At 37.2% G+C, this 16,986-nt stretch overlaps 5 protein-coding genes across 10 annotated transcripts in view; 3 read left to right on the plus strand and 2 right to left on the minus strand.

Annotated features, from left to right (window-relative positions):
• tekt1 (tektin 1) overlaps positions 1-1,915 on the plus strand; it is a 3,073-nt gene extending 1,158 nt beyond the window's left edge. The window contains exons 5-8 of one of the 2 annotated variants that reach the window (XM_043258450.1): positions 246-389; positions 463-688; positions 1,139-1,335; positions 1,521-1,912. In XM_043258450.1, coding sequence (XP_043114385.1) covers positions 246-389; positions 463-688; positions 1,139-1,335; positions 1,521-1,680 — 727 coding nt within the window. In that variant the 3' untranslated portion in view covers positions 1,681-1,912. Of the gene's footprint in view, positions 1-245; positions 390-462; positions 689-1,138; positions 1,336-1,520 lie in introns of both variants that reach the window. The other variant, XM_043258451.1, reaches the window with a different exon arrangement.
• mmp13b (matrix metallopeptidase 13b) overlaps positions 1-7,003 on the minus strand; it is a 23,392-nt gene extending 16,389 nt beyond the window's left edge. Inside the window, exon 1 of the mRNA XM_043258449.1 lies at positions 6,888-7,003. The gene's annotated coding sequence lies outside the window, so the exon portion shown is untranslated. The remainder of the gene's footprint in view (positions 1-6,887) is intronic.
• LOC122358577 (sialoadhesin-like) lies at positions 2,077-5,110 on the plus strand. The gene is made up of 5 exons (XM_043258453.1): positions 2,077-2,988; positions 3,253-3,537; positions 3,641-3,919; positions 4,184-4,274; positions 4,382-5,110. Exons 1-5 carry the CDS (start codon positions 2,769-2,771, stop codon positions 4,491-4,493), a joined length of 987 nt encoding a protein of 328 aa, XP_043114388.1. The 5' UTR covers positions 2,077-2,768; the 3' UTR covers positions 4,494-5,110.
• On the plus strand, positions 5,245-11,792 carry LOC122358576 (myelin-associated glycoprotein-like). Its single transcript, XM_043258452.1, has 7 exons — positions 5,245-5,500; positions 5,632-5,739; positions 7,332-7,664; positions 7,757-8,047; positions 8,133-8,417; positions 8,510-8,606; positions 8,709-11,792. The coding sequence occupies exons 2-7, from the start codon at positions 5,679-5,681 to the stop codon at positions 8,803-8,805; spliced, it is 1,164 nt and encodes a 387-aa protein (XP_043114387.1). The 5' UTR covers positions 5,245-5,500; positions 5,632-5,678; the 3' UTR covers positions 8,806-11,792.
• The window catches only part of mag (myelin associated glycoprotein), a 22,449-nt gene continuing 15,923 nt past the window's right edge, over positions 10,461-16,986 (minus strand). For 2 of the 5 annotated variants that reach the window (XM_043258439.1, XM_043258440.1), the window contains exons 9-13: positions 15,674-15,982; positions 15,490-15,589; positions 14,412-14,514; positions 13,340-13,393; positions 10,461-13,029 (exon numbers count right to left, since the gene is read on the minus strand). In XM_043258439.1, the coding sequence (XP_043114374.1) occupies positions 12,868-13,029; positions 13,340-13,393; positions 14,412-14,514; positions 15,490-15,589; positions 15,674-15,982 (728 nt within the window). In that variant the 3' untranslated portion in view covers positions 10,461-12,867. The remainder of the gene's footprint in view (positions 13,030-13,339; positions 13,394-14,411; positions 14,515-15,489; positions 15,590-15,673; positions 15,983-16,986) is intronic. The other 3 variants (XM_043258441.1, XM_043258443.1, XM_043258442.1) reach the window with 3 other exon arrangements.

Below are 16,986 nucleotides of genomic sequence, written 5' to 3' on the forward strand. Positions count from 1 at the left end.
ACGAGACGCATTTGGGAATCCAGAGACGAACTTAAGGCGGTCAAGTTATAAAACACATAGAAGCATCTGTCATACCAGTAAACATAAATAAATAAGAATGAAATAAATCATTAAATTATGATGATGATAATATAATTAAATACTAAATAATATTGCCTACTGATGGCAATAAACTCTTGCATTATTGGTACATTGTGTTATTAAAATTCTGGTTGTATACATGCATATTTTTCATGTTTTTTTAGGCTCATTCGTTCAGTGAAATACTATCTGGAAAAGGACTTGCAGGACAAATTTCAGGCCGAGCGCATCGATGATTTCTGTGCCCTTCTCACCAATTCGTCGCCCAGCGTAAAAGGAGGGAATTTAGCAGATTTTAGCAGTGTTGGGTAAGAAATGTGTCTGTGATACTATTTACATCTAAACAGCAAAATATGAACGTTTTTTTTGGACCGTTTCCAGAACTGAAGTGACTCCTGAGGAGTGGGAGAGCCTCTGCATCTTAAACATAAGCAAAGCCGAGAAGGAGAAGAACAACTCTCTTTCTCTGAGAGCTCTCGTGGACAGCCTGCTGGAGCAGACGGCTGCAGACATGCGCAGACAGTACGAGGCCGCGGGAAGAGCTTTTGAGCTCCGCATAGAGGAGGCCAAAACTGCCAAAACACAGCTTGAGAGCCAGCTCAGTGAGGTCAGTTGCACTTGTGATATAAAATCATTTCTACAAGTGGATTAAGGCACAGCAACATGTAATGTATATCATGAAAAACATATTTTAAGATTTGTTAAAATTAAATATTGAATTTTTTTTTTTTTTTATAATATATTTGTTATATCTGTTTTATATTACATATTATTCAGCCTTTAAATAATCCAGATTAATTTTGAGTGAGTCGTGGCTAAATTAAAATAATAATATTTAACAACAACAATACATAGCCTGTTGTGCATCCTTAGTAACTAACCATATTATAATCTGCATAATTAAAGTAAAAAATGTATATGTTTCGCATTTAATTGAGTATTTAGGATCCGTTTTGATTTAATCTTTAACATACCAGGTCGTTTTATAGGGTTTCATTCTATTTTTTTTTTAGGTCATAATTTGACTCATTTAATATGTCTGCGCTCTCTTTTAAAGCTGCTAGCGGAGACAGCAAATCAAGAGAAAAATCTGGAGTCTTTACGAGTGGCAGTGGCAGAGAAAGAAGCTCCGCTCAAAGTGGCTCAGACTCGACTGTCCTCTCGCAGCCAGAGGCCCAACGTTGAGCTCTGCCATGACCCTGCTCAAATCCGCCTGCTGAAAGAGGTCAAGGAGCTCGCAAACCACATTGAGAGGTAAGGGAAAGGAAAATAAAAAAAAAAAGTAAATAGTAAATGATATTTATCAGTAAGTGTAGCAATGCAAGCAGGTTTCCTGTAAGGGTTAGCTGATAGAAAATATTGGTCAGTATAAATGTAATAGAAGTCTATGGAACCACAAAGTGTCCAAGAAGAAGCACCGTTCTATGTTTCTTCTCTAGGCTGACTGAGGCACTTAGACTGTCAGAGATGGAGCTGAAAGCTCTAGCAAGACGCCAGTTGAGCTTGGAGGAGGAGATCCAGGTCAAGACCAGCTCCCTGTACATAGACGAGGTGATCTGCCATCAGCTACGTCAGCCTGTGGTTATTCACAACTTCTGAAGAAGGCCTAGTATATTTAATTGTGTTTTAAAAAAAGAGTTTCCTTTAAATAATGCCGTGTCATTTTGATGGGTTCAAAACTGGGATGTTTCCTCATCCATCTGCTTTGGTTTGTCTGTTTATTCCATCATTCAAAGAGACTGTTTGATATGTAAAAGAAAAAAAAACATACAAAAGGTAAAATAAAAAAAATATATACTATCCTAAGGCTCACAAGTTACTTAGTTCTTGTCTTAAAACACATATGGATTATTTATAATAAAAAAAACTTGATCATCATACTTCATAATACAAAAAATTTAAATAAATGATAATTAATGATGATATTTGTTTTTGGTACAATTATTTCTGTGCTATCAGTACTGGTTTATGTATTAATTTAGTTTTAATGATGGGAGGCTTATCAAGTACACATATCTTTATGATAAGGTTCTTCTGAAACTCGAGAAAATCAGTCAGATCAAGTAAAAACAGGTTGCATGAAAAACCGCTGTAACATCGGGTCATTCGAGCTCTTTAAATATTAGGTAAGCAACTATTTTAACAATTGTGGAAATAAAGGTGTAGTTGTTGAGGGTTTTGTTTTTTGGTAAGTAATAACGTCAAATAAGCCCGAAGCCTCACTTTGTTTCATTTTTATATATAAAATATATAGACATATTTAATAGACATGATTTCTTTCTCATTACATTAGTCAGAAATGCTACAAACATTGCTGTTCATCTTGACTGTCGTTCAAACGATAGACTGTTTTGGTGAGTTTTCTGTACCTTATCTACGACATTTAGCTTCTCCGGGTTGAGAAATATTACTAGGTGCATTAATTGAAAACAAAATAATAAACCATGTTAATAATGTAAAAATAATATTTTCCCTTTGCTTTGAGTCGCTGGTATAGTGAGACATTTTGAAAATATTTAGAAAAATATTACCAAGATCAAGTTTCAGATAAAGAAGAGGCTCCAGCTTAGTGAATCAAATTGATCATAACTACAATATTTTGATTCATTTCAGACCCCGATGGTCCGACTGATAACTATTCCATCATTGTAGAAAACAACTTTATCGGAGAGGCCAATTTGTACATCATGGTGTTGTGTGTTTTCACTGTCCCTCAAAGTGTCTCAGATCCCTTTAGGATAACCTGGTTCAAAGGACGTCCACAAAACCAATACAATCAGAGAGAGTGCAGCTTTCTGCTGAAAGACTTGGTTCAGTTTGAATCCGATGGTGAATACAGATTAAAACTGGACTGGGGAGAAGGAAACGTGTATATCTTTCCTCAGGCGGTAAACGTTACTGTGAAAGGTTGGTTGTGGGTTCGTCTATATGCCTTTTTAATAAAAAACACTATGGTCTATTTCAATACTCTGTTCAAATTTCTATATCCATAATGCACTATAGATCTTATATCTATTCACCTGTAGATAAAAAAAACTAATGCAAATTAACCATTATGTTGGTCATTGACCAGTGTAAGATAACAGGTGTGCATGAAACCATTTAAAATGATGAAATAATAGAATGTTTCATTTCAGAAATTCTGATTTCAATACATCACTTTGTTTTAAGAACTCACCGAGAAGCCAACCATAAGCGTCCCAGCGCTCAGAGAAGGAAAACAAGCAAAGATATCATGCACAGTCCCAGGGTTTTGCCCAAATCCCAAAGCAAATATTGTGTGGACAGGGATTGAGCCTGATCAAATTGACAGGAGCGCCTCAGGTGTGATTGGCCGTGAGTTTTCAACATTGACTTTCCATCCTAAGTTTGAACACCACAATACTAACCTCACCTGCAGAGTCATTTTTCAAGGAAACGTCCAGACTGAAAGTACGGTCATCCTCAAAGTAAGACGTATGTATCATTTCACTTGCTGTACGTCACTAGAGCGTTACAGACAAAACTGCCCTGATAGCAATTCTAAGAAATGCCATAATTCCTTAATTCATCATTTCAGATGCCCCCATTATCCTGAACAGCTCTTGCTGTTTCGTGTGGGGCGATGACCTGAGCTGTGTGTGTGTCAGCAGCGGTGTGCCGTTACCCCAAATACACTGGCTGGTGGACGGTGTTACTGAATGTTACAGTGCTGTTTCAGCAGAGAACGCTATAAGCATCATAAACTTTTCCGTTGCTGGTCTCGGAAACCTCAGCTCTACAGTTTGTGTCAGTGAAAATCCCATTGGGAAGGAAATAATGAAAATCCAAGTGCAGAGTCAGGCGGAAAAACCCAAAGGTAGACGGGATGCAATCATGTAACAAGAATTTTACATTTCTACATTATTGTAGCATGTTTTTTTAATACATAATTTGTTATATAGGTATACATCAGCTTTTATTATTACTATTATTAATTATTCATGCTTTCCTTTCTTGAGAGCAATTGTAATACGGCAAGCAATTTTCCCCTGGGATTAATAAAGATTAATAAAGTTGAGAATTTTGAATCTTCTTATACAAAAAGTCTCTTTATTCTCCTCTTATTTTTGCCATTTCTTAGTAAGCTGGAGTTTTCCCACCCCTTGGATATCGTTCATCCTTTCCATTGTCCTGAATGTCGTCTTTGCTTCCTGTTTGATTGCCGTCTTAGGGTAAGAACTTTAAAAAAAAAAAACCTCACAAATACACATTGACTGTCAGTTTCAATGTTTGCATTTGTCACTATTTCCACACATTTTACCGTTTACCATTTTGACAGGAGGAGAGAAAGAGACAAACGAAAAGTTGACAACCGTGTCTACATGGCTGCAACAAAGACAGAGGAATCGGTGTATGAGACTATCAAAATGTCTTCAGAGAGATTTCTGTGATTTGCTCAACACGTTACAGCTGAAATAAAGCTTTTTTTTTATTGAGTTCATGGCTTTTGTTACACTGTACCGTACAAAGGAACAGTTAGCACAAGCTAATATCCTAAATCTCCAAAATGAAGGACTTTTTCTTTGTGTCTCTCTTCATTTCTCATGTGCTCAGTGTGACCTAGTTTCTGTCTCGTGTTAATTGTGTTTTTATGTTCAGGTGTGTGTCATTTAATTAATTGTCTCCCGTTTAAAAAGTTGCTATGCTGTTGGAAAGTGTGAACACCTGGTAATATTTTATTTTTCGATAATTTACTCACTATTGAATAAATACCTGGGATTATGTTTGTTTCTTGTAAAAGAGACAAAAAGTAATCCGATCTAACAGTTTTTAATGCTTTTTCTGTAGGATGCAATACAAAATCTCTTTAGTTTGTTTTTTTTTTCTCCAGTTGTGCTCCTTTTTTTGGTCTTAATTTTCTTTAAGTGTAAAGCAGCTACCATATCTAAAGTGCATAGGTTCTGTTATATTACAGAACTTACAAAGCAGTCTTTTGTGGTAGAAGTGATGGTTCTGTACTTGTAACAGAGTAGAATTAAATTTGTTTAGCTATATGGTGAGATATATATATACACATACATACACACACACACACACACCATTAACATCGATTCCATGTGACAGTATTAAATCTACAGTATGATTTCGACCTGACATGTGTTGTCAGGGTTCAGAACATCTATGAATGCTGATCCTAATTCATTTTTATCATCAACATAGATAACGCTGATCATTTCAGTGCTAAATATGTTCCTGTGTTAGATTGGTGAGTTTACGGATAAGCATTAGTGGTGTAATCCAAATATTGTGTAATAATAAAATTGTGCAACAATATCTGATGGTAACAGTAAGTTCCTCAAACAGGAACCAGATGAAGAGCAAGAAAAAAAAAAAAAAAAATTGACCATTTGCTCTGAACTGCCGTCACGTCGGTTTATTTCAGCTCTTCAGGTAGCGGGTAAGCAATTATTTATTTGTACATTTCTCATCAACGGTTTTATAAATACATAGTGTTTTCCTATCCTTTCAGTGTTTACCCAATTACTACATTTAAAGTTAAAAACATTTATTGACATGTGTTATTAACAGACCCAGTTTCCAGTGATTATTTCGGTTTTTAAGCACATTAGTCTGATATGTTGCAAACGCTGCTGTTCATCTTGACTGTCATTACGACGACGAACTGTGAGCTTTTACGTGAGTGCTGGCTCTTGTAATCATTTCTTGTAATGAATCCGATTATTCCTCTTGATCGAGTGCTATATTTGTTTTTCACATTTGTCACCCATGACTATGATAAAAGCTACTCGGGATGACGATGCAAAATATACACATTGCAAATTTGTATTGATAGTTATAAAATGTAGTTAAAGGGGTCATCGGATGTAAAATTCACGTTACAAGTTGTCTGAACAAATGTGTACACAGCCATCTTATTTAAAAGATAATACATTTAAAGAAAAAAAAAAAAAAAAAAAAAAAGTTGAATTCCCATTTTAAACTTCTCAAATCAGGCTGTTCTGAAATTCCTGGCATAATGACATACTTCTGCACAAGCTCCTCCCACAGTAATTGATTGACAAGGACATCTTAGCTTAGCCCCGCCCTGAGTGAGCTCATCAGTTCACTACTGTTTAGACAAGATGTCTCTAATTAAACTAAGTGTTTAGTTGTTGGATGTAAAAAGGTAACAGGTCACCCCTTCAGATAATCACTGAATCAGGTTTGTGTGGATAAATCCCCAGGATTTATTGATGGCATCACAAAAGGTCTTGAATCACAAGGGGACACTTTACACAAAGTTTATCCAGCAGTTGAGCATCAAACCATGCCAAAACAAAACAAGTGAGTTTATATATAAAATGTTTTTGGTTTTTTTTTTAAATAAATTAAATTTAAAAAAATCAAAGTAAAACAAGTGCAACAAATGGGCTCCGTAGAGCTAAAACAGATCGTACAATGCTTTTAAGTAAAAAGTTAAACAACCATCATCTATTAAAACATAAAATACGTCGAACCCCTACCCTTGTAAGGAATCCAAAACGGCATGTACAAATCCCTCGCCTGTGAGCCGTAAGTTCCGTAGAACTGAAACGCACACATTAAAACGCCTTATTCTTGCTAAAACGCACCACATTTTAAAAGACTCCATCTCAAATCGAGTCATACCCGTCTCCCGGATCCGAAGAGATCCACCTGCGTACCACTCGAAAACAAACAGGCGAAGTATCAGTCGAGCTCCGCCGGCCAGAAACAAACACCTGCCGTTCTCGTTCCTACCATTGATCTTTTATTCCTAGCTAACCACGCCCCCTTCATTCATAATTTCACTCCTCAGGCCTCACCTGCAACATTCAGCAGTCGCCGTTCACTCCCAACATCCGAGCCGCTGAAGATGCAGAGGATTACCGTTACTTTTGTTTTTAAGGGAATGCATCTATGTTTGTATATTTGCAAACCACCTTTCCTAACATTTGCCAGTTAGCAAGTTCAGCTACTGAAGTGAACGGTCTTATAAGAACGGCTCATCACTTGAAGGAACATAAGGGCGGGGTCAGCAGGGCTCATTAGCATTTAAAGCAACATTTTAATTGCTTTTGATTTTGACAGGGTAAAGAAAGTGTTTTTTACACTACCGTTGAGAAAATTTAACCAAAGACTTTTTTATTAAGACCCTAAAGATTCATATCAACTTGTGCATCTGATGACCCCTTTAAAACACAATAAACAACAGAGGACAAATAATTAGACTTGCGTGTCTGATCTTTTGATGTGATTTTGGTTTTCAGACCACGATGCACCAACTAACTTCTCTATTGAAGTTGCAAAAACTGCCACCGGAGAGGCCGGATTGTGCATCCTAGTGTACTGTTTTTTCACTCTCCCTCAAAATGTCTCACATCCCATTAAGAGAACCTGGTTTAAAGGAGATCCACAAAACTCATCTGTTGAAGTTCCCAATTTTATGTCAAATACCGGACGTTCTAAAAATGAGGAAGAGTGCAGCTTTTTCGTAAACCAACTGGTTCAGGGTGAATCTGATGGTCAATACAGATTAAAACTGGAGTGGGGAAAAGGAAACGTGTACGTTTTTCCCGAGACGGTTAATATTACTGTTAAAGGTGCGTATTGTTTCATATGCTTTTTGGCTGAGAAATATACAAATCTGAATTTATTTATTGATTTTTTAATTCCGATAAAAAATTGTTTTTAGAGCTTACCCAGAAACCAACAATAATTGTCCCCCAGCTCACAGCGGGAGAGAAGGCAGAGATATCCTGCAAAGTTCCAGGTGATTGCAGAGAAAACGTAGCCGATATTGTGTGGACAGGGATTAGGTCGAATAATACTGGATTCTTTTCTTATGGAGTGCCAAGCCAGTATAAGCAATTTTCTAAAATGACTTTTTATCCCAAGTCCGAACATCACAATACTGAGCTCACCTGCACGGTGACACTTAAAGGACATATTCGGACCGAAAGTACAGTCATTCTCAAAGTAAAATGTATGTATCATTTCATTTATGCCACGTCATAAATTCTCATGATAAGCGATAAGCTCCATATTTGAAATAAACACATTGTGTTTAGATTCGCCAATAATCCTGAACAGCTCCCATTGTTTGATGAGAGGTGATGAGCTAAGCTGCATGTGCGTCAGCAGTGCTGTGCCGTTACCACAGATATACTGGCCGATACTGAACGATACCGCTAAATACTACAGTGCCGTTTCAAAGGAGAACATCATCAGCATTAGCAACATCTCCATTCCTGGTTTCGGGAATGTCAATGCTACTGTCGAGTGTGTCAGTGAGAATCTCATTGGTACAACAAAGATGGAAATCATAGTGCACAAACATGGTGAAAAGTCCCAAGGTAAGCAGGAGGCAACCATCACGTCTATTTTATAAAATCATCCAACACATTTCCATTTCGAAAATCTTCTTCTTCTTCTTTTTTGTTTTTAGAAATAAGTGGCGGTTTGTCAACCGTTTGGATATTATTTACCCTTTCAGTTGCTCTAAATGTCATCTTTGCTTCCTGTTTGATTGTCTTTGTTGTACGGTAAGAACTTCATTAACTCAAGAAACTGGCGTTAGCTGGCCGCTTCGTTTAAAAGTTTGTTAGTCAGCAATTCCACGCGTTTTACCATTATCGTTTTGACAGGAGGAGACAAAAATACATCGAACCAAAACATGAAGACCATATCTACATGACTGCTATGAAGAGAGAGGAATCAGTGTATGAGACTATCAAAATGTGAGAGAGGTCTTAGTGATCTGATCAGCACATTCGTTTTTTGTTACCTGTCTTTTGGTCTATTTTTTGTTCATGCTGAAGACATACTCTTTTCATACTTAAAGACATAAAAATATTCTTTTTTATTGTTTATTCCTCATGACATTCCAGATGACTTTCTGCAGTTGAACACGAACAGGAAGCATGATATACTGTGGTGTGAAAAAGTGTTAGCCCCCTCCTGATTTCTTATTTGTAGGATGTTTGTCACACTAGATGTTTCAGATCATCAAACTAATTTAAACATTAATCAAAGATTAGCACAATATGCAGTTTTTATTATGAAGGGGGAAAAAACCAAACCCACATTTTGCAATCGAGGACCTGCGTGACAAAGTGAGGTAGACCAAAAGATCCTCGAAAGCTACACAGAAATTCAGGAACAAATGAGAAAGAAAGTAACTGAGATCTATCAGTCTGCAAAATGTTATAAAGCCATTTCCACAGTGAACCACAGTTACAGCCATTATCTACAAATGACGAAAACTGTGATGAAGCTTCTCAGGAGTGGCCAGCCAACCAAAATGACCCCAACAACTCATCCAAGAGGTCACACAAGACCCCATAACATCCAAAGAACATCATACCAACAGTAAATATGGTTGTGATCTGGGGCTGTTTTGCTGCTTCAGGACCTGGAAGACTTGCTGTGAATAATGGAACCGTGAATTCTGCTGTCTACCAAAAAATCCTGAAGGACAATGTCCGGCCATCTGTTCGTGACCTCAAGCTGAAGTGAACTTGGGCTCCCAAACACACCAGCAAGTCCACCTCTGAATGGCTGAAGAAAAACAAAATGAAGATTTTGGAGCGGCCCAGTCAAACTCCTGACCTGAATCCTATTGAGATGCTGTGGTATGAAATTAAAAAAGGCGGTTCACGTTCGAAAAATGTGGATGAATTGCAACAGTTCTGCAAAGATGAATTCAGCGCTGTAACAGACTCACTGCAAGTTATCATAAATGCTTGATTGCAGTGTTGCTGCTAACCAGTTATTAGATCTAGAGGGCAAACACTTCTTCACAGAGGGCCATGTGGGTTTGGATTTAGTTTTCCCTTCATAATAAAAACGCATTATCATTTAAGAACTGCATTTTGTGTTTACTTGTGTTATTTTACAGTAATATTTCAATTTGTTTGATGATCTGCAACATGTGTGAGAAATATTAAAAATAAAAAAAGGGAACGGAACCTGTTTGTTCATCAAACAAACTCATGTATATAACACATATATGACATGATCATTTCGCTTCAACTGGCACCAATTGGATTACCTTTAAATACATTATGCGTGGTTTCTGAAGCTTAAATGTGTTAGTTCACCCAAAAATGAAATTAGCCCATGATTTACTCACTCCCAAGCCATTCCAGGTGTACATGGCTGTTTTTTTCCCAGACAAATCCAATCAGATTAATTTCTGTGGGTGGGTTTCCATTTTCGATATGTCAACTTGCATTATAATGTAGACTAATTATTTTTATGCAAATACGTTTCTTATTTATTCCAGTAAATCTTCCGGAAAAGCAGTCGTTTCTCCAAAAACATGTACAAATAAAGCAACCTGTTCACCATTATGTTTACTTTATTTGTCGTTTCACTTTTAAAGAAGACTGGCATCCTTTGAGGCTGGAGACTTTTATTAAACAAAAAGAAAGCAAGCAAAGGACGTCGTATAAATTATTATTTAAATAACGATTGGAGGTTTTCTGTTCTGCATTATTATGTCAATAAGGAGACAACATTACTTTGTTCATTATTATTGCCATCACACAGTCAGATACATACAAATATTCTTTACAACACTCAAAGTGAAAAATTAGGTTTGACCTACAAATGCGCCCCCCAATCTGTTTGCATACAAATAAATATATGTGTATATATCTTCAAACATGGACTGTCTGTGTTACTAATTGCACATATAATGTCATTTTGTGTGTGACTTCCTGCAAAATATACACCATTGTTGCACAATGTATGTTCTTGTTGTGTGGTCAAAGTTTCACAACACAGAACTATATATCATGCAGAGTATTTACATACGTTGGTATCTTACCAAGGTGCATTGAATGCTTGATAAATGTAAGATGCAATTAATTTAATATCATAATGACTCATTAATCTGTTAGTCAAATTGCATTTCGAGGGCTAATCGCATATACTGACCATCTAACAAACATCTATCGACACAACCTTACCAGAGGATTACATGATTACATAAAACATTACATTTATTTCAAGCACCTTAGGTAAAGCGATACCATCCTATATGTTCCAAACTGTGGTTATTTCTTATAGAGTTTCAAAGGATGAGCTACAACAATCCATTATTTAATACGACTTCTGTTTCTATCAAATCAGCTTAATATTGGATTGCAGCGTGTACCGGGGCAGGGATGACCATCAGGCATTATCATATACTACATCCTATAAGATTGGCTAAATTATTATCAGGGTGATTTTGCTCCTCAGAGTATTTGGAACATATTTAAAACAAATATATGTCTGAATAAAAGGGCACAAAGTAGTTGGGACAAACAAAATCCAGCAACCATTCAATAAACCAGTTTTGAATCCAGTTACTGGCCTGTTTTCATTTACAAATACAAATAAATGAAGATACAGTATAAATTAAAAGTAAAAAACAATATAAGTTGAAAGGAACAGCTCACCCAAAAATTGACTTTTTGTCATCATTTACTCACCCTCGTTGTTCCAAACATGTACGGGTCTCTTTATCCTGCTGAACATAATAAAAGATATTTAAGTTCATGTAGCCATTGACTTCCATTGTGTTTCTTCTGTGCTGTGGAAATCAATGCTACCACCAACGTTGTTCAAAATATCTTCTTTTATGTTCCACAGAAGAAAACCATACGGCTTTGGAACTAAACGGTAAATGATGACATTTTTTTTTTCATTTTTGGGTCTCTTTAAACCAACAATAAGGATGTCCCAAAACTGAAAATTGCATTATTTATTCACCCTCGTTTTGTTCCAAACCCATATGGAACAAATGAACACCAAAAAGAACAAAATCATCATAACGGCGCTACAAAAGTGGTCTGTACAACCTTAATATTTTACATTTGAGTCCTGCAAAAAAAAACCTGCATCACATTTAGATGTTTTTCCATCACTGATGTTAACATGGCTTTAGGGCTCTTGAAAAATTTAAAATAGGTGCTTTTAAAATATGTTTTTTATCTTTTTTAATACTATGTAGACTTTTTATACTTTAACAGGTGTGGTCACTATGAACTATTGTCGTTCTAAAAGAAAATGAAGATTCTTCTGACATCCAGTTGGAACAAACTGAAGGTGAGTTTGCAGATTTTCAATTTTTTGGGAGAACTATTCCTTTAACAATCACTTCTGGGTATGTGAGAAAAGTATCAGCAGATGAATATTGAAATGTGCATGTAGACTGGTACACTCAGAAAAAGACTGAAACAACCGCTGTATTTAAGAGAGTGTGTTAGTCCTCCCAGACAAACCCAGAGTTGGGATAGTGCTTAGACATTATGTCGAGGCGCACATTGCACCTCGTTCCCTGATGCTTCGACTTACAGCGGACACAGTGAGAAGGACCACTAGTGAGTGAGACTCGCCTGCAAACCATACCATTTCCCATAAGCTTGCTACAAACTTTAAGCTCTATTGTGACGCTTGGGAAAAAGACAATTCCTTTTGGAAAGTGCTGTCTTTTTAAACAGGAGATTATTAAAAAATCTGGTATGGTTACAGTCAAAAATGAGTATAAATACCCAGAAACAAGAATAAATATAGAAAGAAACTCTATTGTATGGTATCTTTTACTGATACGGGAACATATCGTTCCTAGAACCTTGGAGACGTACGAGAATTCAATCTAAAACAAACTCAGACTCATTGTCCACTAACTGTTCGAGACAGCTGTCCTCTGAAAAGGCCACATTGAATATGGGTGAAATAGGAAATTTGTGGGATTATTGGGCCCTAGTGGCCACAGTGTCCCGTTTGGCCGAGGCATCAGGGAAGAATCGCGGTTCATTTGGCCTTAATTTCAGTGTAGTCGCTGCCGTCACCATCAGCCCTCCTGAAGCCTCCCTCCCGGTGTCGTCCGTGAAAAAACTCTAGAGCGGCGTAATTCAGCTCTTGCCTCTCCATGCCTGCAATCGGGCCAACAGATTGGTAATCACTGTCGTCTCCCTGTGAAAACGATTTAGGAAAATACTTAGGCACATTATTTGGAGGCACAGCAGAAAAACTTTGGTCATGTCAAAATAAAAGAGACTCTCGAAAGCACTGTTAGCAGTTAGCCGCTAAACAGAATGAGGTAGCTAGCGCATGAACTATTAGCTTCCAGGCAGCAGTGAACAGCATTGTTAAAACAGAAATAAATCATTTTTGCAGTAACAGAATTTCTTTCTCAAAATATTTCGCTTTTATTGTTGCATAGTGCTAGTTTATTTCACCTCCACCCATTTGTTTACATGCTCATCTTAAATTTCAGCCTTACCGTGCCTTCCTCTAGGATGGAGTTAAACTTTGAGCCCAGGAGCTCAGTCTTAAGCTATGTTAGGGGAAGAAAAAGAGACAAAGAATGCATAGAAAGCAATGAAGGAGGAGAGAATAGAGGTCAGGAAATGCTCTAAGCATAGGCCTACACTGGAACTCTCTGTTGTGACTACCATCCACACTTGGCTTTGTGACAGTGTGCACATATGCAATTTGTTTTGCCATAGACTATATGCAGATGACCTACTATAATACATTTAATACATACTGTATCCTAAAATGCAAAATGTTTCGACTGGCCTTCCATTTCTAGTGTAAATATTAAAGTGGAGGATGTCAGCCATGATTTGATTTGACTTCCAAGACATTTATCGACAATATTTGATATTTGAGATGTAGCAAGAAAACTGTCCATGTGACATGAGATGTTTTATGAAGCTACAAGAATACTTTTTGTGGGCAAAGAAAACAAAAATAGTATTTAACACAAAGTGCTTTTAATGTGCATTCAGGTGAGTAAGATGAAGCATGCCTGTGGTGCTGAATGAAGTCGTTACGTTTATTGTGCATAGCTTCAGAAAATGAAAGCTGGACATAATGTCCTTGCTGTGTTTCTGGACCTGGGAACAATAGTTGTAGTTGTGTTGCTGTCTATGGAGAGTCTCAAAGCTCTCAGATTTCATTAAAAATATCTTAATATGTTTTTTGAAGATGGGTTTGGAACTACATAAGGGTGAGTAATTGCTGACAGAATTTTTATTTTTGGGTGAACTATCCCTTTAAATCATTGTCTAAACAATCAGTACAGAGTATGTAGGAATAATGTATAAGCAATTCTTTTTAATATTAACAATATCTTAATTGTTTTAATGTTAAGGCTAAGTGTGGAAAGCTAATTACAACTAGAGAAGAGCCAGTATATAATATCATTTGCGACAAATATGCATGAAAAAGACCACAGAATGTTGATTATTTTATTATACGGTGTGCATGCTTTAATTTTGCATTATCACTTTGTGTGCAAGTATTGTATATACGGTGTAGGTGATTTATTCATTATTGTAATTTCTCACCACTTTTTTCCTGAGACTCTGTTTGTCCTTCTTGACTGCGCTGTAGAACATTGAGGGATTCTCCACTTTAGACCCCACGTCCTGCCCAGGGTTACCATTCTCTCTGGGGGGTGGAGTCAGAGAATCAGGCTCTGTCTCACACTCAACCATACTGTAAACTAACTGGCTTGCGGCAACACTTTAAAGGGATAGTTAATCCAAAAATCTAACTTCTGTCATTTTTTTTTTCTCTTAATGACATTGCAAACTTGTATGACTAACTTTCGTCAGTGGAACACAAACCGAGACATTTCGCAAAATGTCTTAATTGCTCTTTTCAATACAAAATTTCTTTAAGTCTAAGCTGATCTTTTCCATCCAATGAATTGAAACTGGGGTCGACCTTCAAAAAATGATATGCTTCAATAATTACTGGGCACAAGATATTATATTTTTTGTTAACATTTTTATGTAATATCTTCTCATCTCTTTCAGTGGTTGACACACCTTGTTCTTTTACATTGTGTGGAAAATAACTGCCTTGGACATTCAGCAAAATATTTTTGCTTGTGTTCCTTCAGAAGAAAGAAAACCATATGGCGAGTAAAAGACAGAATCAGTTTTTTTTAGGTCAACTATTCCTTTAAGCCTGGGCATCCATTTTAACACAAGGGGATCATTGCAACCCCTTAAATAAAACTGGCATTGTGCCACAGTGTCAAGTTTGGGAGTGTTTAGTTTTGATGTCCAATGGGACGTTTAATTTTTTCTTGCAAAATGAGATAGGAGCAAGGTGTTTGCTGCAGAGCTCAGTGGTTTTGAGGCTGAAAAGCAATGGCATGGGGCAATTGAACCTGCAATAGATTTGTTAGTCTGCAGTTTCATGCACAATGTGGCATGTTTACCATCGTACCAAGCAATCAGATTGGATCATCTGTGAGTGGGTTATGGCTTGAAAACCAAATGCCAAAAAAAAACCAAAACAAAACTGAACATGGATGACTAGGCTTGGGTGTTTTGATACCTACAAACCCCGGTCCCAACCCACAAACTCCACCTAAATGTACTTCTCCCAGTCTTTCTGGTGAAAGATACTCACTTTTTATTATTCTGACCCACGTATCTCACAGCTGCGATGATGAAGGCGATGACTGCCACACCTCCGATAGTCCCCACTATGACGGCCATCATGAACTTTTCTGAAAGATTGTGTGGAGTTCATTGATGATACATAAAAATCGGATTTACAGTTGCACATGTGGTTTGAAAGAAGGTCTACTTACTCTCCTGCTGCAGTTCCAAACGGATGGTCTCGGAGCCGTACATGTTACTGATGCTGCAGTGAACATGGACAGCTGTATCTCCATTGTTCCCCCTTTCACCCTTGTCCTGGAGCTTGATGATGCCCGTGGATGTGTACCCATCTGAGTATGTGCGGTAGTTAAACAGGCTGTTGGTGTCGTTGATGGTGATGTTGAGGTCAGGCAGGTAGAATTCAATCACAGGCTCAGGGTTTCCCGATGCAATGCAAACACACTGAACGCCCTCACGGACTATAGTGCACTTAGAGTCATCAAGTAGGATGGGGGCAACTGAGAAAAATTGAGAAGAAATAGTCATATATAAATGTTGTCACATTACTATAACTCTAGTCTGTCGCATGAGACTCAAATCCATTTCATGCCCAAGATCCTTTCTTGAGGAGAATTTGGACTCTACCTAGACATGGACTTAAAATAAAGATCTTGGACTTGAGACAGACTGAATTGTCTTCTCCGCTACTGGCATCTCTCCTTCCCCTATTCTACATTCATCTATGCCAGAGGTGTCAAATTCAGTTTCTGAAGGCCACTGTAATGCAGAGTTTAAAGGGGTTAAATGATCTGCAGAGTTACAAAGCTCAAAGGCCCCCAATTTATTCTATCTAAAAGATAAGGCTGATCCAGAGTGGACTTCATAAAAATACATCATCACAAGTCTATGTTACAATGTTGCAATATTTGCATAATGCAGCCCAAATGTTCACACAAGGTTCAGTAACGCAGTAGAGTTGATACAGCAGTTCCAGGGAAACAATGTGTATCTGTACACTTAATTTCTAGCAATTATCTTTGATTTGATTGCAGAGACTATCTCTGCATTTCACAAGGTGAAAGTGTTTGTATGAAAAGCACTTTATTTGGGCTTCCAAAAGTAAATGAGGTTAGGAATCATGGTTAAGATATTTTACAATAGAACAGCACAAACCAGATGTTCAAATCTGTGTAACACATTTTATGGACAACACTTTTGTGAACCTAGGAGAGTACAAAACTGGTGGTGCAAATTAAAAAAAAAAAAAGTTAATTCTCACTTTGCTCTGAAAATCTGGCACTTCTGAATCAGTGTCTTACATGTATGTTTTGTGAATACTTTAAGTATTTGCTTTTGACTGTTCAAATGTGGAGTTTTGCACACGCCATTGAAATTATTGGGTTTTATAGCACAGTGAAACCTTTGTGTGTGTGTGTGTGTGTGTGTGCATGTGCGTGTGAGATAAAGATAGGGTCAGCTCACAGTGGAGTCAATTGTGACTTGTGCACATACAAGCGCTGTG

This window comes from Puntigrus tetrazona, chromosome 15, assembly GCF_018831695.1.
Source record: "Puntigrus tetrazona isolate hp1 chromosome 15, ASM1883169v1, whole genome shotgun sequence".
NCBI classification, from domain to species: Eukaryota; Metazoa; Chordata; class Actinopteri; order Cypriniformes; family Cyprinidae; genus Puntigrus; species Puntigrus tetrazona.